This window comes from Pyxicephalus adspersus, chromosome Z, assembly GCF_032062135.1.
Source record: "Pyxicephalus adspersus chromosome Z, UCB_Pads_2.0, whole genome shotgun sequence".
NCBI classification, from domain to species: Eukaryota; Metazoa; Chordata; class Amphibia; order Anura; family Pyxicephalidae; genus Pyxicephalus; species Pyxicephalus adspersus.
Genome location: NC_092871.1, coordinates 51832874 through 51850391, shown reverse-complemented (window position 1 = coordinate 51850391; position 17518 = coordinate 51832874). Strand labels below are relative to the sequence as shown.

Genomic DNA, 17518 nt, shown 5'->3' with positions numbered 1-17518 from the left:
GCATCGCGGGATCGCGGTATCGGATGAGTATGATTTTTTTTAATTATATTTAACATGTATTCGGTGTATAAGACGCACCCACTTTTCCCCCCCAGTTTTGGGGAAGAAAAAGTGCGTCTTATAGTCCGAAAAATACGGTATGTCTTCATCTCTGCAGTCTATTCCTTTAATACAAGAAAGTACTTTGCTAGCTTTAGATATTGCAGCTTGTTATTGCATTCTAATATTAAGTCTATGATCTACCAGAACCCCCAGAACCTTTTCTATTTCTGACTCCCCCAAATGTATTCCCCCTAGACAGTATGAAGCACGCATAATTTTGGGGTCTTAACAGAAATGCTGTAGAGCATACAGATGCATACATAAGATTATACTTGTCCAAGATGAACTGCTTGTCTCAGTCCCCCAACGTTATTCACCAATCCACCAAGACCAATCAGAAATTACTGCTGTGCACTCCTATGGTTCCTATTCAGCCATGGCGGGTTGATGAACAGTGGTCTGAACAATGGTCCCCCAATATTGGTAATCAATCTGCTACTTTTTTGATAGAATGCATATTTTTTTGGGGTATATTGCCTCTAGTAAGACTGGATGATTAGGGCCTGATTATGCTGTCTGGCGGAGATTTCATTGCCAATTTTTATTCAGTTTTTCCTAAGACATGAAGTGATGGGAAATCCTCTACACGGGGACATGGGGAAATCCTCTACACGGGGAAAGAAAAAAATAGCACAGAAAGGATTTAGATGATCTGACAAGGCTGTTTTTGCTTGTCTACCTGTATAATTACAGTTTTTAACTCTTCCCTGCTCTATCCAGGACTAAAAAATAAATATATTTTGGCTGGAGTAAAGCTTTAATAGGATGTGGCATGGCACAGTATGCAAACCAGGAAACTCCTCCTTATTCCTTTGTAAAGAAACCACAAGGCAAATATGCATGATAATAGTCATATCATAACTTATAAAGGAGGAAGTTCCAGAATAGAATACAAAGTCCAAGAGGCCTCGCAGTTGCCTGAATTATGTAGTTTAAGGAAATATTTTTACTAAAGTGAACATGTATCAATGCATTTATTTGTAAAACAATTTGCTAAATTATAATTGCTTTGTGCAGGTACACCTTGCAAGTACTGAGTTGGACCTGCATTTGGCTTTAGAGCTTCCATATTTCTTTGTAGCATAGATTCACTGAGGTGCTGGAATCATTACTCAGGCATTTTGGTCCATACTGACATGATAGTACCATGCAGTTGATACAGATTTGTACAGTACATACATGTTGCAAATCTCCTGTTATATTATATTCCAAAAGTCCTCTATTAAATTGAACATGATGAGATGATCTGAACTTTGTAACATTATGTGCTATTCTTCTGTAAATAGCCATCAGGGATGGGCATGGTCAGTAATAATGTTGAGGTAGCTTGTGGCATTTAAATGATGCTCAATTGGTACTAAAGGGCCCAGAATGAGCCAAGACAATATCACCACACTAATAAATCACAACCACCAGCCTGAGCCATTGATACAAGGAAGGATCAATCTATCCTTTTTTGTTCTGACCAGGCAACATGTTTCCAATCTTTTTTAGTCTGATTTTTGTGAACCTGTGTAAATTGTAGTCTCAGATGCTTGTTTAGAGATGTTCTTCTGCATACCTTAGTTGTATTTTTTGGGGGTATTTGAGTTACTGTTTTTTTTCTATCAGCTCAAACTAGTCTGCTATTTTCTTCCGGGTTCTGGAATTAACTAGGCATTTTTCCCATAGATCTGGCACACACTGAATATCCCTAACCCTAGAGATAGTTGTGCATGAAATTTACAGCTGATCAACAGTTCCTAAAAAATTCAGGCAAGTCTGTCTAGCACCAACAACCATCATGTTCAAAGTCACCAAGTTTTTTCCCCAATTCTAACTTCAGCAAGTCGTCTTGACAATGTCTACATGCCTAAATGCATGAGATTGGTTAATAAGATATTTGCATTAAAAAGCAGTTGAACATGTGTACCTAATAACGAGGACTATAAATAATAAATAAAACAATAAAGGCGAGGTGTATTTGTTTTACACGGACATCATAGACAGTCTATATTCTCTGTCCCAAGAATCTTTTCACCTAATCCTCCAAAAGAACAAAATAAAATTCCAGTGCATACAGCATAGCATTCCCATGTGACAATGTTCAGAGGCAGTGTACTCTATACCTAAAAGTACTTGGTATTTCAGGTGAGTTAAGAGAAAGTGGGGGACTGTGCCCGGTCTCACTCCTATCCCTAAAACCCCTACTAACAGCAATTCATTCAAACCCAGATATTAAAGGTCTAATGTTAAACAGTTGCGAGCATAAGGTGGCAGCTTAGGCAGATGACCTTCTTTTTATCAGCACTAATCCCGCCACGTCCTTACCGAACCTTATTAAAACAACACAGAAATATGGTACCGTGTCTAATTTTAAAATTAATTATTTTAAATCGACTGCCCTCAGCATCTCGATGCCCCAGACCCTTCGTTCCCATCCCATCCCCTCTTCCAACTTTATAACCTAAGTTTTGCCCCTATACGTACCACCATTTCTAAAGACCTAGTCAGGGAAGAACTTGGTCTTCCCTGACTGTCCTGGTTAGGACGCATCCAGGCCGTTAAAATTAACATCTTGCCGAGAATTCTCTAACTTCTTCAAGCATTTGACAATATTTTTATCTACCTCTTTTTTTTTAATCACTACAAACTAAGATATTTCCCTTTATTTGGGGTAAGAAGGGCCACAGACTCGAAAGAAGCCTGCTATTCTGGACCAAGGGGATGTGGGGGTTGGGCGTCCCCGCATCCTAGACTGGTTTGGAAATGGAGAGTTTAAACAATGGATAGGAGCTAAACAGTCTTTACGTTGGTTTCTCTCACGGCGCTCCTATGGTTGCCAAAGCTCCCCCACCCAGTTATGAGGACTCAACCCTCTAATCTCTGCCACATGGAAGGCATGTCAGAAACCACACTTCAAACTTCAACTATCTCCCTGGCCCTCGCCTATGTTTCCGATCATAGGTAACCCATCTTTCCTCCCAGGACTGGAAGAGGGGTAATTTGGTATGTACAGGGAGAAGGCCTACTAGGCATTCCCTGTCTTTCTTATATGCTGAACTTAATTCGACAATTCGAAAATTTTACACCTACCAATCTACAGGCATAGGAGGCGGAACTTGGGTATACCCTACAGGCTGAGCAGATAAATAAGATCTTCTCTGTAATATACAGGTCCTCCACAACAGTAGATATCAAGAATTGAGTTTTAAGATCCTCTCTCAGTGCTATAGGACTCCGGAACGGTTGCTTAGTTTTTTCCCCCAAAGTTTCTGACAGATGTTGGCGGTGCAATGAGGAGAAAGGTACTATGCTCCATATGTTTTGGTCCTGCCCACTACTGCACCCCTATTGGTAACAGGTGAGGGCGCTTATTCAGAAAGTTACTACTTAAAATGTACCAGCTGTTCCCAGGTTTTTTCCTACTGTATCATAATGTACTTTCAAACAAGGCATACAAAAGCTCTATTCTCAGACATCTTATAGTGGCAGCCAACTCATGTACACCTTTGTTCTGGAAGTCAACAACTATACCCACTGTGGGTATGTGGCTTCACTAGGTAAATGACATAATGCTAATAGAGGATCGTACGGCCAGTTTAAGAGGTACCCAAGACAAATTCAATGTTATGTGAAGTAGCTGGATCTACTACTGAGACACCAAGGAGTTTTTGCGCCACCTGGACCTGACTCTTTCAGTCTTATGTTCTTTTTTCTGTTAATAAATGACACTGTTTTTTATATTCCCCCCTGCGGATCAGTTCCTCTCTGGAGGCACGTTTTTATATGTACATTTATTGCTGATCTGAATATATGTTGATATATGATTATCTGTTATATTTATTTTCACCACGATTTTAATTTGTTTTCTGTACAATGTGCAATACACTGGTTCTTGTATGTTATACCTACCCCTCTTTTTTCAGTTTTGTTACTGTATTTTGTATGTTAAAAATTGTTTTCAAAAATAAAGATTATTATAAAAAAAAGAGAAAGTGGGTACAACCTCTACAGAGCTAACTGGTAACTGAGCTTTAGATAGGTAAAGAACAGTTTAGCTTAGATTACAATCAGACTGGTGGCGAAGTTGCAATAGTTACTGCTTTCTCTCACCACTGGACTGCTGCCTTGGTGGAGATATTACATGTTCTAATAGAGAATGAATAGGGGGGGTAGTACACAGTTCAGCAAGGTGCCAAATGCTGGGGGCCACATAAGAACACTTGTTCCCACTGCGAGTCTGAATGTGCCTTTAGAAGGGACATTTGACAAAGGAATGATGTGCTGCTTTTTCCTTGCCCAGCTTTTGTAAGGGTTCGTTACGTTACAATATTTAGTTGTACAGTCACTTTGTAGATCATTAAGTTTACAATTTAAGCCATACCTTAACCTGATACTGCCAAATCATTCTCCAAAAGTCCACCAATGTGTGACTCAGTGGACCCTGAGTGGCAATATACCGGGGTTGATTGTCCACACCCTACAGAAAAAATTAGATCAAATCAAATTTACAAGTCAGCATAAAGTTGTCACATGGTAGACATGTCACACTATTCACAAAAAGAATATATTTTGTAATAACTACTTTGTATCATTAAATGCTATGGCCCTGATTTATGAAAGCTCTCCAAGGCTGTAGAGAATACACTTTCAAAAGTGAAGCTGGGTGGTCCAGAAAAAAATGAACTGGATTTTTAAAAATAATTTGCTGTTTGCTAGCAAATGTTTTGAATCCTGGACCAGATCCATTCCAGGTTTGTTGGACCAGCCAGTTTCACCAATGAAAGTGTATTCTCTCTGGCCTTGGGGAGCTTTCATAAATCAGGGCCTATGTCTGAACTCCAGGAAAGCTACAGCACATTGGCTGAAAGGTAAACTTGAGGAGAATATCAACAATGACCTCTTTATCTCTTATAAAAGGTTATTGTTCAAAAAGTATAACAGTAATAATGAAAAAAAAACCAACAGGCCAAGCACCACCTTAGTTTGCCATTTTGTACTTTTTCCATTGACTCATTGAATGCATTTAGCAAAAATACTAAAATGACCTGATTTTTTTCCGAAGTTTCAGTCTTGCTGATTTCTACTAAATATGAAAAACATCTGATGCTATTTCAAGTGCATCAGATTCTGTGTAATATTAATACCCAAATGGGCAACAAAAATATTATAAGATTGGATTAGATTTGGGATTAGAACTTGCATTAAAACTGTCTGTTTAACAAAATATAGTATGAATGATAGGCTCCCTTTGCCAACAGCAGCTGGACATTACCTTTATAAAGCTTGCATTAATATAATCTGAGCCAATTTCTTCTGCAAGAAATGTGACCGGAACCCGCGTCTGATCATCTGAAACAAAATAACAAATAACAACTTTAGAATGCTCTCAACAAGGCTGAATTAGTGCTAGGCAAGGTAGACTTGTGTTTTGGGGCAACAGTATAATTTTTTTTTATCTTCATCTTTTATTTTCATCATCATTCTTTTCATCAAGATTGCAATATAAGATTTGCCTTATACTCACATGGTAGAATGTCTTTGTATCGATTCTTCTTCAGGTTCTCCTGACTACCTCCTGCCTCTGTGGAGTAATCATTATCTTGTTTGAAAGCAGCTGATCGGTTCCTGATTTCCTGCAAAACCCCACAAGAAAACAAATAAAGCTTCTCATTCATAGGATATTGTTTGCCTGCTAAAGGTTCTGCATTTACCTTGGGCCACTGGTTGCTTCCCAGCTCACAGCTTTGGCTCCCAGTATGCCCTGATTCTAAATGAATCTAAATATGTGGAGATAGAATCAGCATGTTCTCTGTCTCTAGCCCAGACTACACACACTGGTCATTAAACTGCAAATAAAATCTTACCATTCTAATTATTTACAGCAAGGGGTATATTTCCCAATCCCAATTGTGCTATTTAGGCAAATATCTGTGTATCATCAGTCAGGAGAAAAGGATCAATCTAAATGTTCCAGAGAAAGTCACTGTATAACATTTGTACATGATTCTGAATCTTCTCTTGGCATGTTAAAAACTAAATTCAAAATTTTAATTCTTTATTGTTTGGTTTGTATTTGGTGTAAGCCCGATTATCATTCTGATGTGTATTCAAATTACTTTGACAGTTATGGGATTACAAGTAAAAAAGCTAAATATATTAGCAACAGATATGTTAGCAACATCAGTAAATATTAGCTCCAACAATAATAATAGTTAAGAGAATAAGAAATATAGCATACCTTGAGCATTGGTTTAATTTTTAACAATCAAATGCTGTCATTGAAAAATTAATGTTTAATATTAATCACAAATAAAACAATTTTAAAAGCTACAAGAAAAACACAAATAGATTCCTTTACCGAATGCTTCCTTTACTTACTCCTTCCTTTAGTGGTTAGTGGATCAGTGCCCTATTACACTGCAGTGGTGTTCAGTTGGAAAAATTCCACCTTTTCAGACAGTTAAAAAAATACTTGGAATAATACCACTTATTGACACAGATTCCTGGGTCAGAATGCCTAGGCTTATAAATTTTTATAGATCATTGCCTCTGAAAATATCAAAATCACCAAAGACCAGCTCTTGGAGTGTGTACCTAAACTGAAAACTCAACCCATAGCAATCAGGCAGTACCTTTGATTGGTTGATTTTTTTATAGATCCTTTTGGAAAGCTATTCATTCAAAATTGCTCTCATAAAAACATTGAGATTTATGTAAAACAAAAAGAACATTTGCTGAACCATTGGTAGAGGCCACACAGGTTGCAGCTGCAAATTTTCCAATGCCTGTTAGCAAATTAATTGCTCCTGTAGAATCTGCAGTAAAGCTGGCAGTAGAAATCAGTGAATGAATCTGCATACTGATTTGTGGATGGATTGAAAGACTAGTTAATAGCTATCTTAATAGCCTTTACATTTTTTATCAGTTGTAAACAACTTTCTTGTGACAGATAAACTTTAGAAGAGTCTGAACTGCACTATTGGGGGTCACAGTAGGGACCAAAGAGAGGGGTTAAAGGGGACCTTAAAGGGGCTTATTGGTGCTTAGGCCCCTACATCCTTTCCTTCACCTGTTAATTTGACTGTGTGTATCTTTGGAATTATGGTGTAAATGTGTGTATGTAACTATTATTGTTGTGTTTAGAAGCACTCATCTGTCAGAAACTAATCAGTACTTTCACTCAAACCGGTGTTTTGACATCTAATGGAAAAAGTACAAGAGCTGAGAATCAGCATGTTTGGGTTTAGGAAAATAAAGTGTCAATTTGACTTAAAGGCCTATAATATTAGGATTTCTAAAATGTATTGGTGTTTTAGTTGTATTCAGAATGCATTCAAAAGTGCTATTTAAGCTCCTGAAAAGACCCTTAAAAGTTTATTTAAATAGTGCCATTTGGCAAGCTTTGGATGCAATGCCAACACACTGCAAACTGTACAGTTTGCTGATGCAAGCATTGGCTTTAAAAAGTTCTTTGGAGAACTTCAGTAATGCAACACAAATGCCTGTTCTGTACTTCTGCAATACCTTAAAGGTGATAATATTCAAGATAGCTGTGCTGCTATGACAAGGGAAGTAATTTAATAAGCTCTGATCCCACCTGTTCATTGTAACACATAACATAATGTATTGGATCAGTCTGTACGATTGAAGGAATGCAGACAGTTCAGGTGTACTATGTGAACATGCAGGGCTTGGGGGGAAATACTTCAATGGCAGAATGTATTTTATTAGAAAATTGGCAGGTTTACTCTTTACAATCTTAAAACTTAAAAGACAGCCACACCTGCCAGACTATGCTAAATTTAGTGGTTGTTGTAAGGTATTATTTTTGACAAGGTCATACATTTATTGTGTGAATGCTCAACTTAACTCCTTACTGTGTTTGTGACAAACGCCCTCTCTCAGCCCGCACCCCTGCTTTTTTTATCCCAACAACAGAGGGGGGACTAATACAACAATCCAATGACAGCAGGGTGGGGGCTGTCTGAAGGGCTGTCTCCACATGGGTTATGATGCTCTGTGGACACTTCCCAAAATGCCTTTGTTCTAGCCATTATTAATAATTTCACAAGTATAGGTTTTATGGACAGTTAACCCCCAGATTATTAATCACCATAAAATAGGGAGTTCACAGAGACCAAACTAGGCATGTAAGGGACTTATGGTTCACCAGGACAGGCTACATATGGTTTCCAGGCTTTCCTGAGGCCTAGGAGACTAGTTCTTGGTCTCAAAATGCTCACAGTAATGATCTAACTACAAATCAGTCAACTACTACTTTATACAGAATGGTATATTGGAAATACAAAGATTATTACCCCTCTAGCTGTAATCCTTAGTGCGACTCGGGGTGGATTTTTCTTGCAAAAAGCAGTAATCTCGAGTCACGCTCGGGGTCGCTTTTAACTAAAAAATACCCACTTACCTTGTTCTGTCGCTTCCCCCCAGCATCCTACTGGTCCCCGCATGTCCTGGGGACACATTCTCCTCCTCCGATCTCCAGCCGCAAAGTGCAGAGACGAGATCTACAGGGTTTGCTGGTGATGTTGGTACATGAGTCGGTGCGGGCAGAAAGATCGGCGGGAAATTCAAATAATTTTGTATTGGATTCAACACAAAATAGCTGTATTGAGTCCAATACAAAGAAATATTCATATAATATATATATATATTGATATCATATATATGCTGCTATACAGTTACATTACATGTTTAAATATTTTTTATTATTTTTTTTAACCAATTTTGTGTTTTATTTAAAGTTTATTGTTAAATTTATTAAATATCAGTGAGTTATGCCTAAGAATTACAGGCTACAATGAAAAATACATTTCCATGGAAAAAATTGTACCGCTTTTTGCATGGAAATTTTGAGGGAATTAGACCGCTAGGGAGGTAAATAAATGGGTTTCAGAATACATCCCAAAGTTCAATCAAGGACCACTCTACTTGCCTTATCTGAGTTTTATGACACTTGGAGACACAAAATTCCAACTTTTACAATGAATGTCATAAACTATTGGGTCTTGAAGGATGCTGGTTGTCAGATCAAGAAATATCTGATAAGGGGAAATTTAAGACCCTGGTCTGTAAAGCTGCGTACACACTGCCAATTTTTGTCGTTGGAAAGGATCTTTCACGATCCTTTCCAACGACAAGGGAGTGCACGATGCATGAACGATGCTGTACATACAGCACCGTTCATGCTCTATGGAGAGGGGAGGGGGAGAGCGACGGAGCGGCACCCTGCTGCGCGCTCTCCCCTTCACTTTCATTACGATCGGCTGTCGTCCATCGTCCGTGGATCCGGCAGGTCGGTCGTCCGGACGATGGACGACACCGACTGTACACACGGCAGATTTTCGCCCGATAATTGGCCGATGACGATTATCGGGCGATAAAAATCTGACGTGTGTACGTAGCTTTAGAGAGACAATTTCCAACAAAGACATTTTAAAGGAAGACCATTTGTTATATTTAAAGGGAAAATCAGGACTTGATATTTTCCACAATATTATTTTTTTTAATTGTTTGGCTGTAACAGTGTTGTTCTCTTATTTGGTGTCCTCAGAAGGTTTTTCCCATAATGATCAAGTATCACACACAGAATCTGCACAGTTCAACATATTACCATTCAGCAAAAAAACAAAAAAAAAAAACTGACAGACAAGAAGAACACTAACAGGATGAGATTTACCCAGTTAAAAAATAAATTTCACTTTAAGGGTATGTTCAAATAAGCGGTACAAAAATGTGGTGCTGCTAGGCACCAGCAAGTGGTAACTGCTAGATTTTTTCGGGTGAACACAAATACCTGGGTAGGTGTTTGTAAGCAGCTCCAAAAGCCTAACCAAGTGGTGAGTTTCAATACTAAAAAATATTATGAAAAGTTTAAAAACACTTGCATGAGTAGTAAAAAAACAATTTTAACTTAAATCTATGTAAATGACTGCAGTGGCAAAAGCCCCTGGACACTACATGGAGCAACTTAAAATGATGCACAGCAACGCTGCCACCCCCAACTGTCTGGAGAAAAAAAAAAGAACAAAAAAATGTTAATATAAACATTCCCTAATGTGTTTTATAATAATATTTTACCAGTGCATATTTCTCCACTGAGTTTGAGATCCACCCAAATTATAACAAGGCTTCTTATGTCCACCTTTGCAGTCACTTTTTCACACTCTTGCCCTCAGAATTTCTGTTCACAAGCCATATTGCACTCCTAAAGCTTTAAAACTCACCAACAAAAATCTAATCCAAGATATTTTTAGCACCACATGTTTCTCCTCCAGACAAGGCACACACTGTCTGCTTATATCTCCCCCAATTTACAAGGTACACAATGTTACCTTATTCACAACTTACTGATCCAGCACTGCTTCATCTTCCACTACACATCTTGTTACCATATACACAATTTACTGATCTAGTGCTGTCTTCCTCCTCCACTGACAAGGCACACTCTGTTATCCTTTATACAATTTACTGATCTGGCAACAAGGCTCATACTGTTACCTTATATATATATCTCACTATACCAGTATTGCTTCTCCTCCATAATCTAACGTACACTTTTTAAATAAATACAGTCCACCTATTACCTCTTGTTTCCCACAGGGCTACCTCTCCGATTGTGCATGCAAGACATACTAGGCTAATACTCTGATACAATACCAAATCAGTCTGATACAATACCCCCTTGAAAACAACTGTTACATTTTTTGTCTCTGGCGTCAGGTCCCTGACCTGAAAAATAGCATGTGTTCTATTAAATCAGAAAACTTGGCTGGCATACCTTTTCTAGGTTAGAAACTTACAATGAAGTTAAATTCACCAATGGAGGTCAAGCAATTAGTGTCTTCTTTTAAAAAATGAAGGCATACATATATAGGCAACCTTTGGGCTATGTTATAATGGGCTCCTTAAACACTTCACCAGTGACAGATTCATCAGACTGCAATGTCCTCTTATGGATGTTACTCCCTCACTGACTAATGTCCTGTTTACTGGCTCTAGCAGTAGCCTAATGGCTAACAATAAGTAATCCATGATCTTAAAGTGAATCTACTGTGTATACATTTCGAGTAATAAAGAGTTAAACCCCTATCAGGTAATTTTCAGTTGCCTGTGTCCCTTTGAGTAGATTTCACTTGTGGAACTGTTGGCAGTGATTGCTCATAGCAATGGGTTCTCTGCATGGTTTAGGAAAATGGAAACCCAAGTCTAGTTCAAAACAAAACACCAGGTTCCTGCCAGGTTTTTTTTTTTTTATTAAACAAAAGGTTGCCTATTTTGCCAGCAAACCAGAAACTGAATAACCCCTTCATCATACCATCTGATATCAACCAAGGTCAGAAAGCTTCCACCAGGGTAGAAAAAATTGACAGATATTTAGCCCTTCTCTACTCTATCCTATTAAAAAAAAACATTTTGCCTTTACATGTGTTTTGAAGAAACTTGCCCGAAAAGAAAATGAGAAAATGGAGGCTGTCACTGATGATATTAATAAAAACATAAACTGACAAAAAAAGCTTTCCACAAGCTATTGATAGCATTATTGTACCCTGAGCTATAGGTATATTTAATTTTAAAGTATAATTTCAAGACCTTATTACACAGATCAACAGACCATTTTTATCAGTGATAGTTTTATGTGAGTTTTGTAATTTTTCATGTTTATTTTAAATCTGTGTTCCCAATTGTTGCTATTGTTGCTGTGTGAACACAGTGAAAAGTGGATTCTCAGCTGACACTAAACACAAAATTGTGTATCCCAATTCTGCTTCTGTATTAGGTGTTGAAGAATACGGTGAGCGTGCAACTGGTTACCATTAAGAATCATCCAATCCTGATTGCATGGCTGATGAAGATTCAGAATCAAAGATTTGATCTAAATCTATCTAAAGACAAAGCAGAACTTCTTACTTCTAGGCTTAAGCGGAAGCACTTCCTTGCAAAGAACACAGAATCATACAATGATACTTTTATTTGGTAATGCCATGACATCAATGGACTCTTAAACAGTTTTCTACAAGAGCATGATCCTTAGGCTCATGGAATATGGGTATGATGGCTGGCTACTGCTGGATGCTGTATGACGACAATCTAGATACAGCATACAAGGTAAAACACTCTTTCTGCCTATTTGACTTTGCACTGAATATAATAAATTTATTTAAGTGGAGTTTTAGTTAAAAATATAGGCAAGCACACTGTAAACTAACATTACTCATGACTCAAAAAGTGGAGGTGACTGAAAAACATCAGATCTGAAATCAGTGTGAAAAACTGATTTAGAAAAGTGTGTTGTGGTCTCCGGTGATTACAAAAAATGTTATTTAAAAGGTTGATAAAAGGCTAAATTTATACATATACATATATTTTTTGGTTAAGCCATAGAATTTCTGGGTATACATTTCTGGGTAGAATAAATATTTATATAGGTTTTGTAGGGGGATTTATTACTCTTAAAATTCATTGGCATGGTCTATATCCTATATAGTTTTTTTAAGGATCTTTCTTTAAAATTGTAAAGATTTTTGTGGAGGAAAAGGTCATCCTTTGTGTCTCCACAAAAATTATCACCTGACCATTGTTAGTAGCTTCTCTGTAGCTGGCACTGAAAGTGTTTTGGCTTTGTTGGTGACCAGATATCACTATCTTGGTCATGCCAAAGTGCTCAGGCAGAACAATTGATTTCTAGTCCTGGAAATTATCACAGGGTAGCCGGTCAAGGAAGCATAGGTAAAATGATTATATTATTATTGGTGGCCAGCATATAAGTGACCTCTTACATTTGTCATGAATGTAGAAGTGACCTCTTGCTTGGTGGTCATCTTAGTAGGGACCAATTTCATTGGTTGTCACTGTAAAAGTGCCTTCTTACATTAGTGGTCTGAGTGTAAGTGGCCAGTGCTCTCCTCAAGGACCCCTTTGAAATCCTCAGAAGAACTCCAGGGTTCTGTGAAGCTTTAAAAGAGAAAGGCTCTTCTAATACTATAAAACACTGTCGCTTTTAAGTTACTGATCTGTAAGAAATTACAAACTAGCAACTAGCTGTCTTACTTATTTTAAGATAGCTAGCACCACATATGGGCAGGCAGGCCTCTGTTCAGCCATATAGCCTAGAAACACAAACAAGTGGAGAAAGCTTCAATGATGACAACTAGTGATAAAATATACTGGTCTGGTAAATACTGGTAATCTTTATCTTTTAACTATTATGAGATTTAAAAAGAAATTGAATGCTGCAAAAATTAGCACCCCATTAAGCAACAGTAGATTGGTCTACAGATCAATGCTTGAAAAACAAGGCGGCAGCAGCCCATTTTAGAGGTTGAAGAGTAATATCGGCTGTTGAGATACTAAAAAGCAGTTTCAGGTCATGTTTTGCAGTTTAACAAAATGAAAAAAAAACAGAAAGATATAAGGTGACACGCACCTGAAATTCCTTTGTCAGGGTGTCTTCGCCCACCTTGTATTTAGCACCCTCCACTCTGGCTAGGAAGCCCCGGAGATTTTCTGCCACCTGACTCATGGTGACCTCCTACCCACAGCCCACCTGGGTAACCACTCTGTAAAGGGAAACAAGGAGCAGAATGAGGAAGTATCCAAAGAGGGAATCTGTCAAGCCAGCCACTCCTCCTACTCTTGTCCCACACCCCTCCCTTGTCAGGCCGGCATAACCAGAGCAACACCTTGACTACAGGTACATTGGGAACAGATAACAAGTGCAAAATGCAGGGATAGAAAGGCAGTGAAAAGAGAAACGGAGAAAGGGAAAACAGAAACAAATCTTAAGAAAGAGGGAAATAAATGAGTTAGAGGAAGGGGAGACAGAGAGCTAAAAGAAAGTGAGAAAAAAAAAGAAAAAGAAACATGGAAAAATAGGGGAAGAGAAAAAGGGAAAGAAAGAGATGAAAAAATAGAAGAGGAAACAAAAAAAATAATACACAAAGTATCAGTGCCCATTTTCCAAATTAACCCAATGTGAAAAATGTGAACATTTTAGGTAAAAGTTGGGTGAACAAATGTGTAAATAGACTCCATAGAGAGAGGTTATACTACATTGTACTGGCATGATTTATTTAAAAGAGAGCAACCACTTTGCACCACATTGGTTATGATGAGTGTTGCAGAGATGATGAAAGGACAAGAAATAGATCAGAAGCTAATTCTCCTGTATTGGGGCCCATTTAAAATGAAATTGCTATAGTAACGCAGTGAACAATGTGTTGCAGCACATTTCCTACCACAACCCTCAGTGGTATCACTAGGTCTCTAGAAGCATAAAATTTAAATTGCTGCCACTACCATGTTTTGCAATTGCTACTTGCCTGTCTGTTTCTGGTGCCAATACTTCAAGTCACTGAGTGCAGAGAAATGCATTCAAGTGCAACTCCAGGTAAAACTTTTATTTAGGTTTAGATAAAGTAAGGATGGATGGATTAGAACTAATATGTCTGTGTTCCTACTGGGGTGTCACTGGCACATATTAGAGGGGGAATCTAAAATTTTGTGTCATTAAAACAAAGTTATCAAAATCTTCCTAGAGAGACAACCTTATCAAGAAGGGGGTTTTAGGTGAGATAAAAAAATAAAATAAAAAAGTGTCGAGTTTGTTTTTTAGATATATGTTGAGGACACTTTCACTGTTTCTGCCCCCATTAGATATCTGGAATCCAGTCACATGTTAAAGTTTTTCTTCTGTTGTTGCTGTCTCCGTAAAAAATGGATTACAAACGTATCTGACCAGTAAAGTCCCTAAGAGAACAGGCTTTTGTGGCTGATGTGGCAGGAGAATTTTTTAGCTCACCTTAGTGAATTTAGTAATAGAATTCCCTGGCAAATAATAGCCAATCACTTGCAAGTGAAAACAAAGCAAGCTCACTTTCCAAAGTGAACACACTTTGCTGCTGTAGTAACTTTGCCTTACTCTCCCAGGGCTAGTTCACAGGCATGGTGAGGAGACTTAAGAAAGCCTCTTCCCTGCTGCTGCCTATAGGGAATAAATGTAATGGGTAACAACTGTTGACTGCATATCAAAACCATAGCAACTCTCTTCATTATGAATCTGCATGGTAGTTTGGTCTGTTTGGCAAAAGGCAGACTGTCAATTTCCCAGAAGACATTGCGGAGCCAACTGTGGGAACCTGGCCCTAGCCTGTGTACACACATCAAATTATCATAGTCATGCTTGTATATGGTGAAAATCCGACATGTGTACAGCAGTTCCCTGATGTTGTTCATTGATCCATGCTGATGGATTAATAAATGACTAGTAGGGAACCATTGCCGTGCATTTTAATGGAGGAAAGCATATTAGGGTGCCGCTCGCTTCTTCTCCTCCCTACCCTTTCAATATAATAGCGATGTGTGTTCAGGATACGTTCACTGGAAACAATCACGCATGATCATTTCTGGAGATATCTGTGCATAGGTTTACTCTATAGCATCTACCAAAATCCTATATATGAGTCTTTCATGGATTACCCACGTGAATTTGTTATAAAAGCATGTTAGTATAAAGTTAAGCAGCTATCATCTAGCTTTTGAGAAATAATCAGTCACTAAATTAGAATAGTAAAAGAGTTTTTTGGGAAAATGTTTTTGGATTTTTCCAGGTATTTGGAAAGGAATTAGGTCTATCAAGATCCATTGATCATTGATTTAATATACTAAACTAAACATAAAAGTTTATCAGATGTCCTGATTCTTTACTAGATGTATGATTGTTGTAAATTAGACATGATTCACTGAAAAGCACAAAGTTTGGAATTTCAAAAATCCTGTACGGAATAGAGCCTTTGGATTAGCCAGGTAATTAGTATTTTGAGATTCCAACAGTAGCAGCCCCTACAGTCCATTTGAAGAGGGAGACTTTTAGACTGACATTCACAACAAACAGAAACATCTAGACACTATCAAGCAGAAGTATAAAGCAATAACATTGTTTTTTTCCTGGCAGAAAGTACCTATCTAACATGACAGACACATACACCAACCTGTAAGCCTCCTTTCCTGGGCCGTATACATGGCATTACTTTAAAACTTTACCGAGCAAGCCTTAAATTGCTACACAGGATGCGACACAGAAAAGGTAGTAGATATGCAATCAATGGGGAAGTGGACAGGGAAATAACTCTTTCACTGTTCTAGGAGAAAAGTCATTGTTGTAAACCAGTAACAAAGAAATGTATTTTGTTGCCTGTGCTAATCACACAGGTTTTTAAATAAATATATATATATTTATTTATATATATATATATATATATATATATATATATCACACAATGTTTGCACATTAATGTCTGTAAGGCTGGAGTAATTAGTAGCTCAAATGTGCAGGTTAAATTGAGGTGTATTGTATGATCACTATGGCTCCTTATAAAGTAACATCAGCTGTAAATTGTACGTTCACAACATGGCTTTAAAGAGAATTAAATTGCCAAAAAATGTCAAAAAATTTTAAATGACATTCTTGGGGCCCCCAGGAGGTTTTTGCTATTGTAAATGAAGGGCATATTTGCACATTATGGCAACTTAACTGTCCAAGCGATCCTCTTTAACACATCTAGGCCAGTGCTTCACACCATTGCTGACACTTCCATTTTCTTCCAGGTTTTGGAGTCTTGAGTAGTGCAGCTGGAATGCCTTAGTCCCACAAATGTACACAGAAGAAACTCCCATGAAATCCCATGAGTCGCTCTGAGGGTATACAATGATCTGCTCATGCATGGCTTAAGCAGTGTACACTCAAAAAAAACGATCATTGGGTAGTATACAATACAACTAATTCAACACAATACAATCTCTTCATTTTTTTTCCACATTAGGAATGAATGGGGTATTTTTTTTGTACTTGCAGAGTCCTAAAATAAAAACATAGGAAAATGTGTTTGTATTGTAGAGTTGTACTACAATTTTTTTTTTAACATTTTCATAATTTTTTTCTTACATTCTTTAACATGCATGTAAATTTGATCTGTGTGATACAAGTGTATTAATGGAACAGAATGGTGATCTCCAGTTAAACCTGCTGTCAACCTGTCATCCAGTTAAACCTGCTAGTAAGGGTTAGAGGAGATGAGGAGATCAAGTATTTGGTATTTTTTTTTACTGGTTTGTGTTCAGTTTTAGGCCCTCTTTAAACTGCATGTGATGATTTGTTTACCGCACACACTATTTAGGGAATATCCAAGCCCCAGGCCTTTGCAAAAATGGCAGGTTGCTCTGACAGGCTACATCACTTGATGTTAATGGTAATATTAACACTCATGCCATATTGCTATATTCGTGTAGGCCAATGAGACAGTACAGACCACAGTTATTAGACAATAGAAACATGTGGGAATCAGAAGGAAACTTCTAACTTTTAGCATTCCCAGACCAGGCACTACTGGTGTTTGTCCAAGTGGTCCAAAATTCA

At 37.8% G+C, this 17518-nt stretch overlaps 1 protein-coding gene across 1 annotated transcript in view; it reads right to left on the bottom strand.

Annotated features, from left to right (window-relative positions):
- Positions 1-16214, bottom strand: part of PTPN18 (protein tyrosine phosphatase non-receptor type 18) — a 53198-nt gene extending 36984 nt beyond the window's left edge. The window contains exons 1-5 of the mRNA XM_072430232.1: positions 16095-16214; positions 13532-13664; positions 5612-5720; positions 5360-5436; positions 4469-4564 (exon numbers count right to left, since the gene is read on the bottom strand). Of these exons, the coding sequence (XP_072286333.1) occupies positions 4469-4564; positions 5360-5436; positions 5612-5720; positions 13532-13627 (378 nt within the window). The 5' untranslated portion in view covers positions 13628-13664; positions 16095-16214. The remainder of the gene's footprint in view (positions 1-4468; positions 4565-5359; positions 5437-5611; positions 5721-13531; positions 13665-16094) is intronic.
- Positions 16215-17518: the final 1304 nt, after the last annotated feature.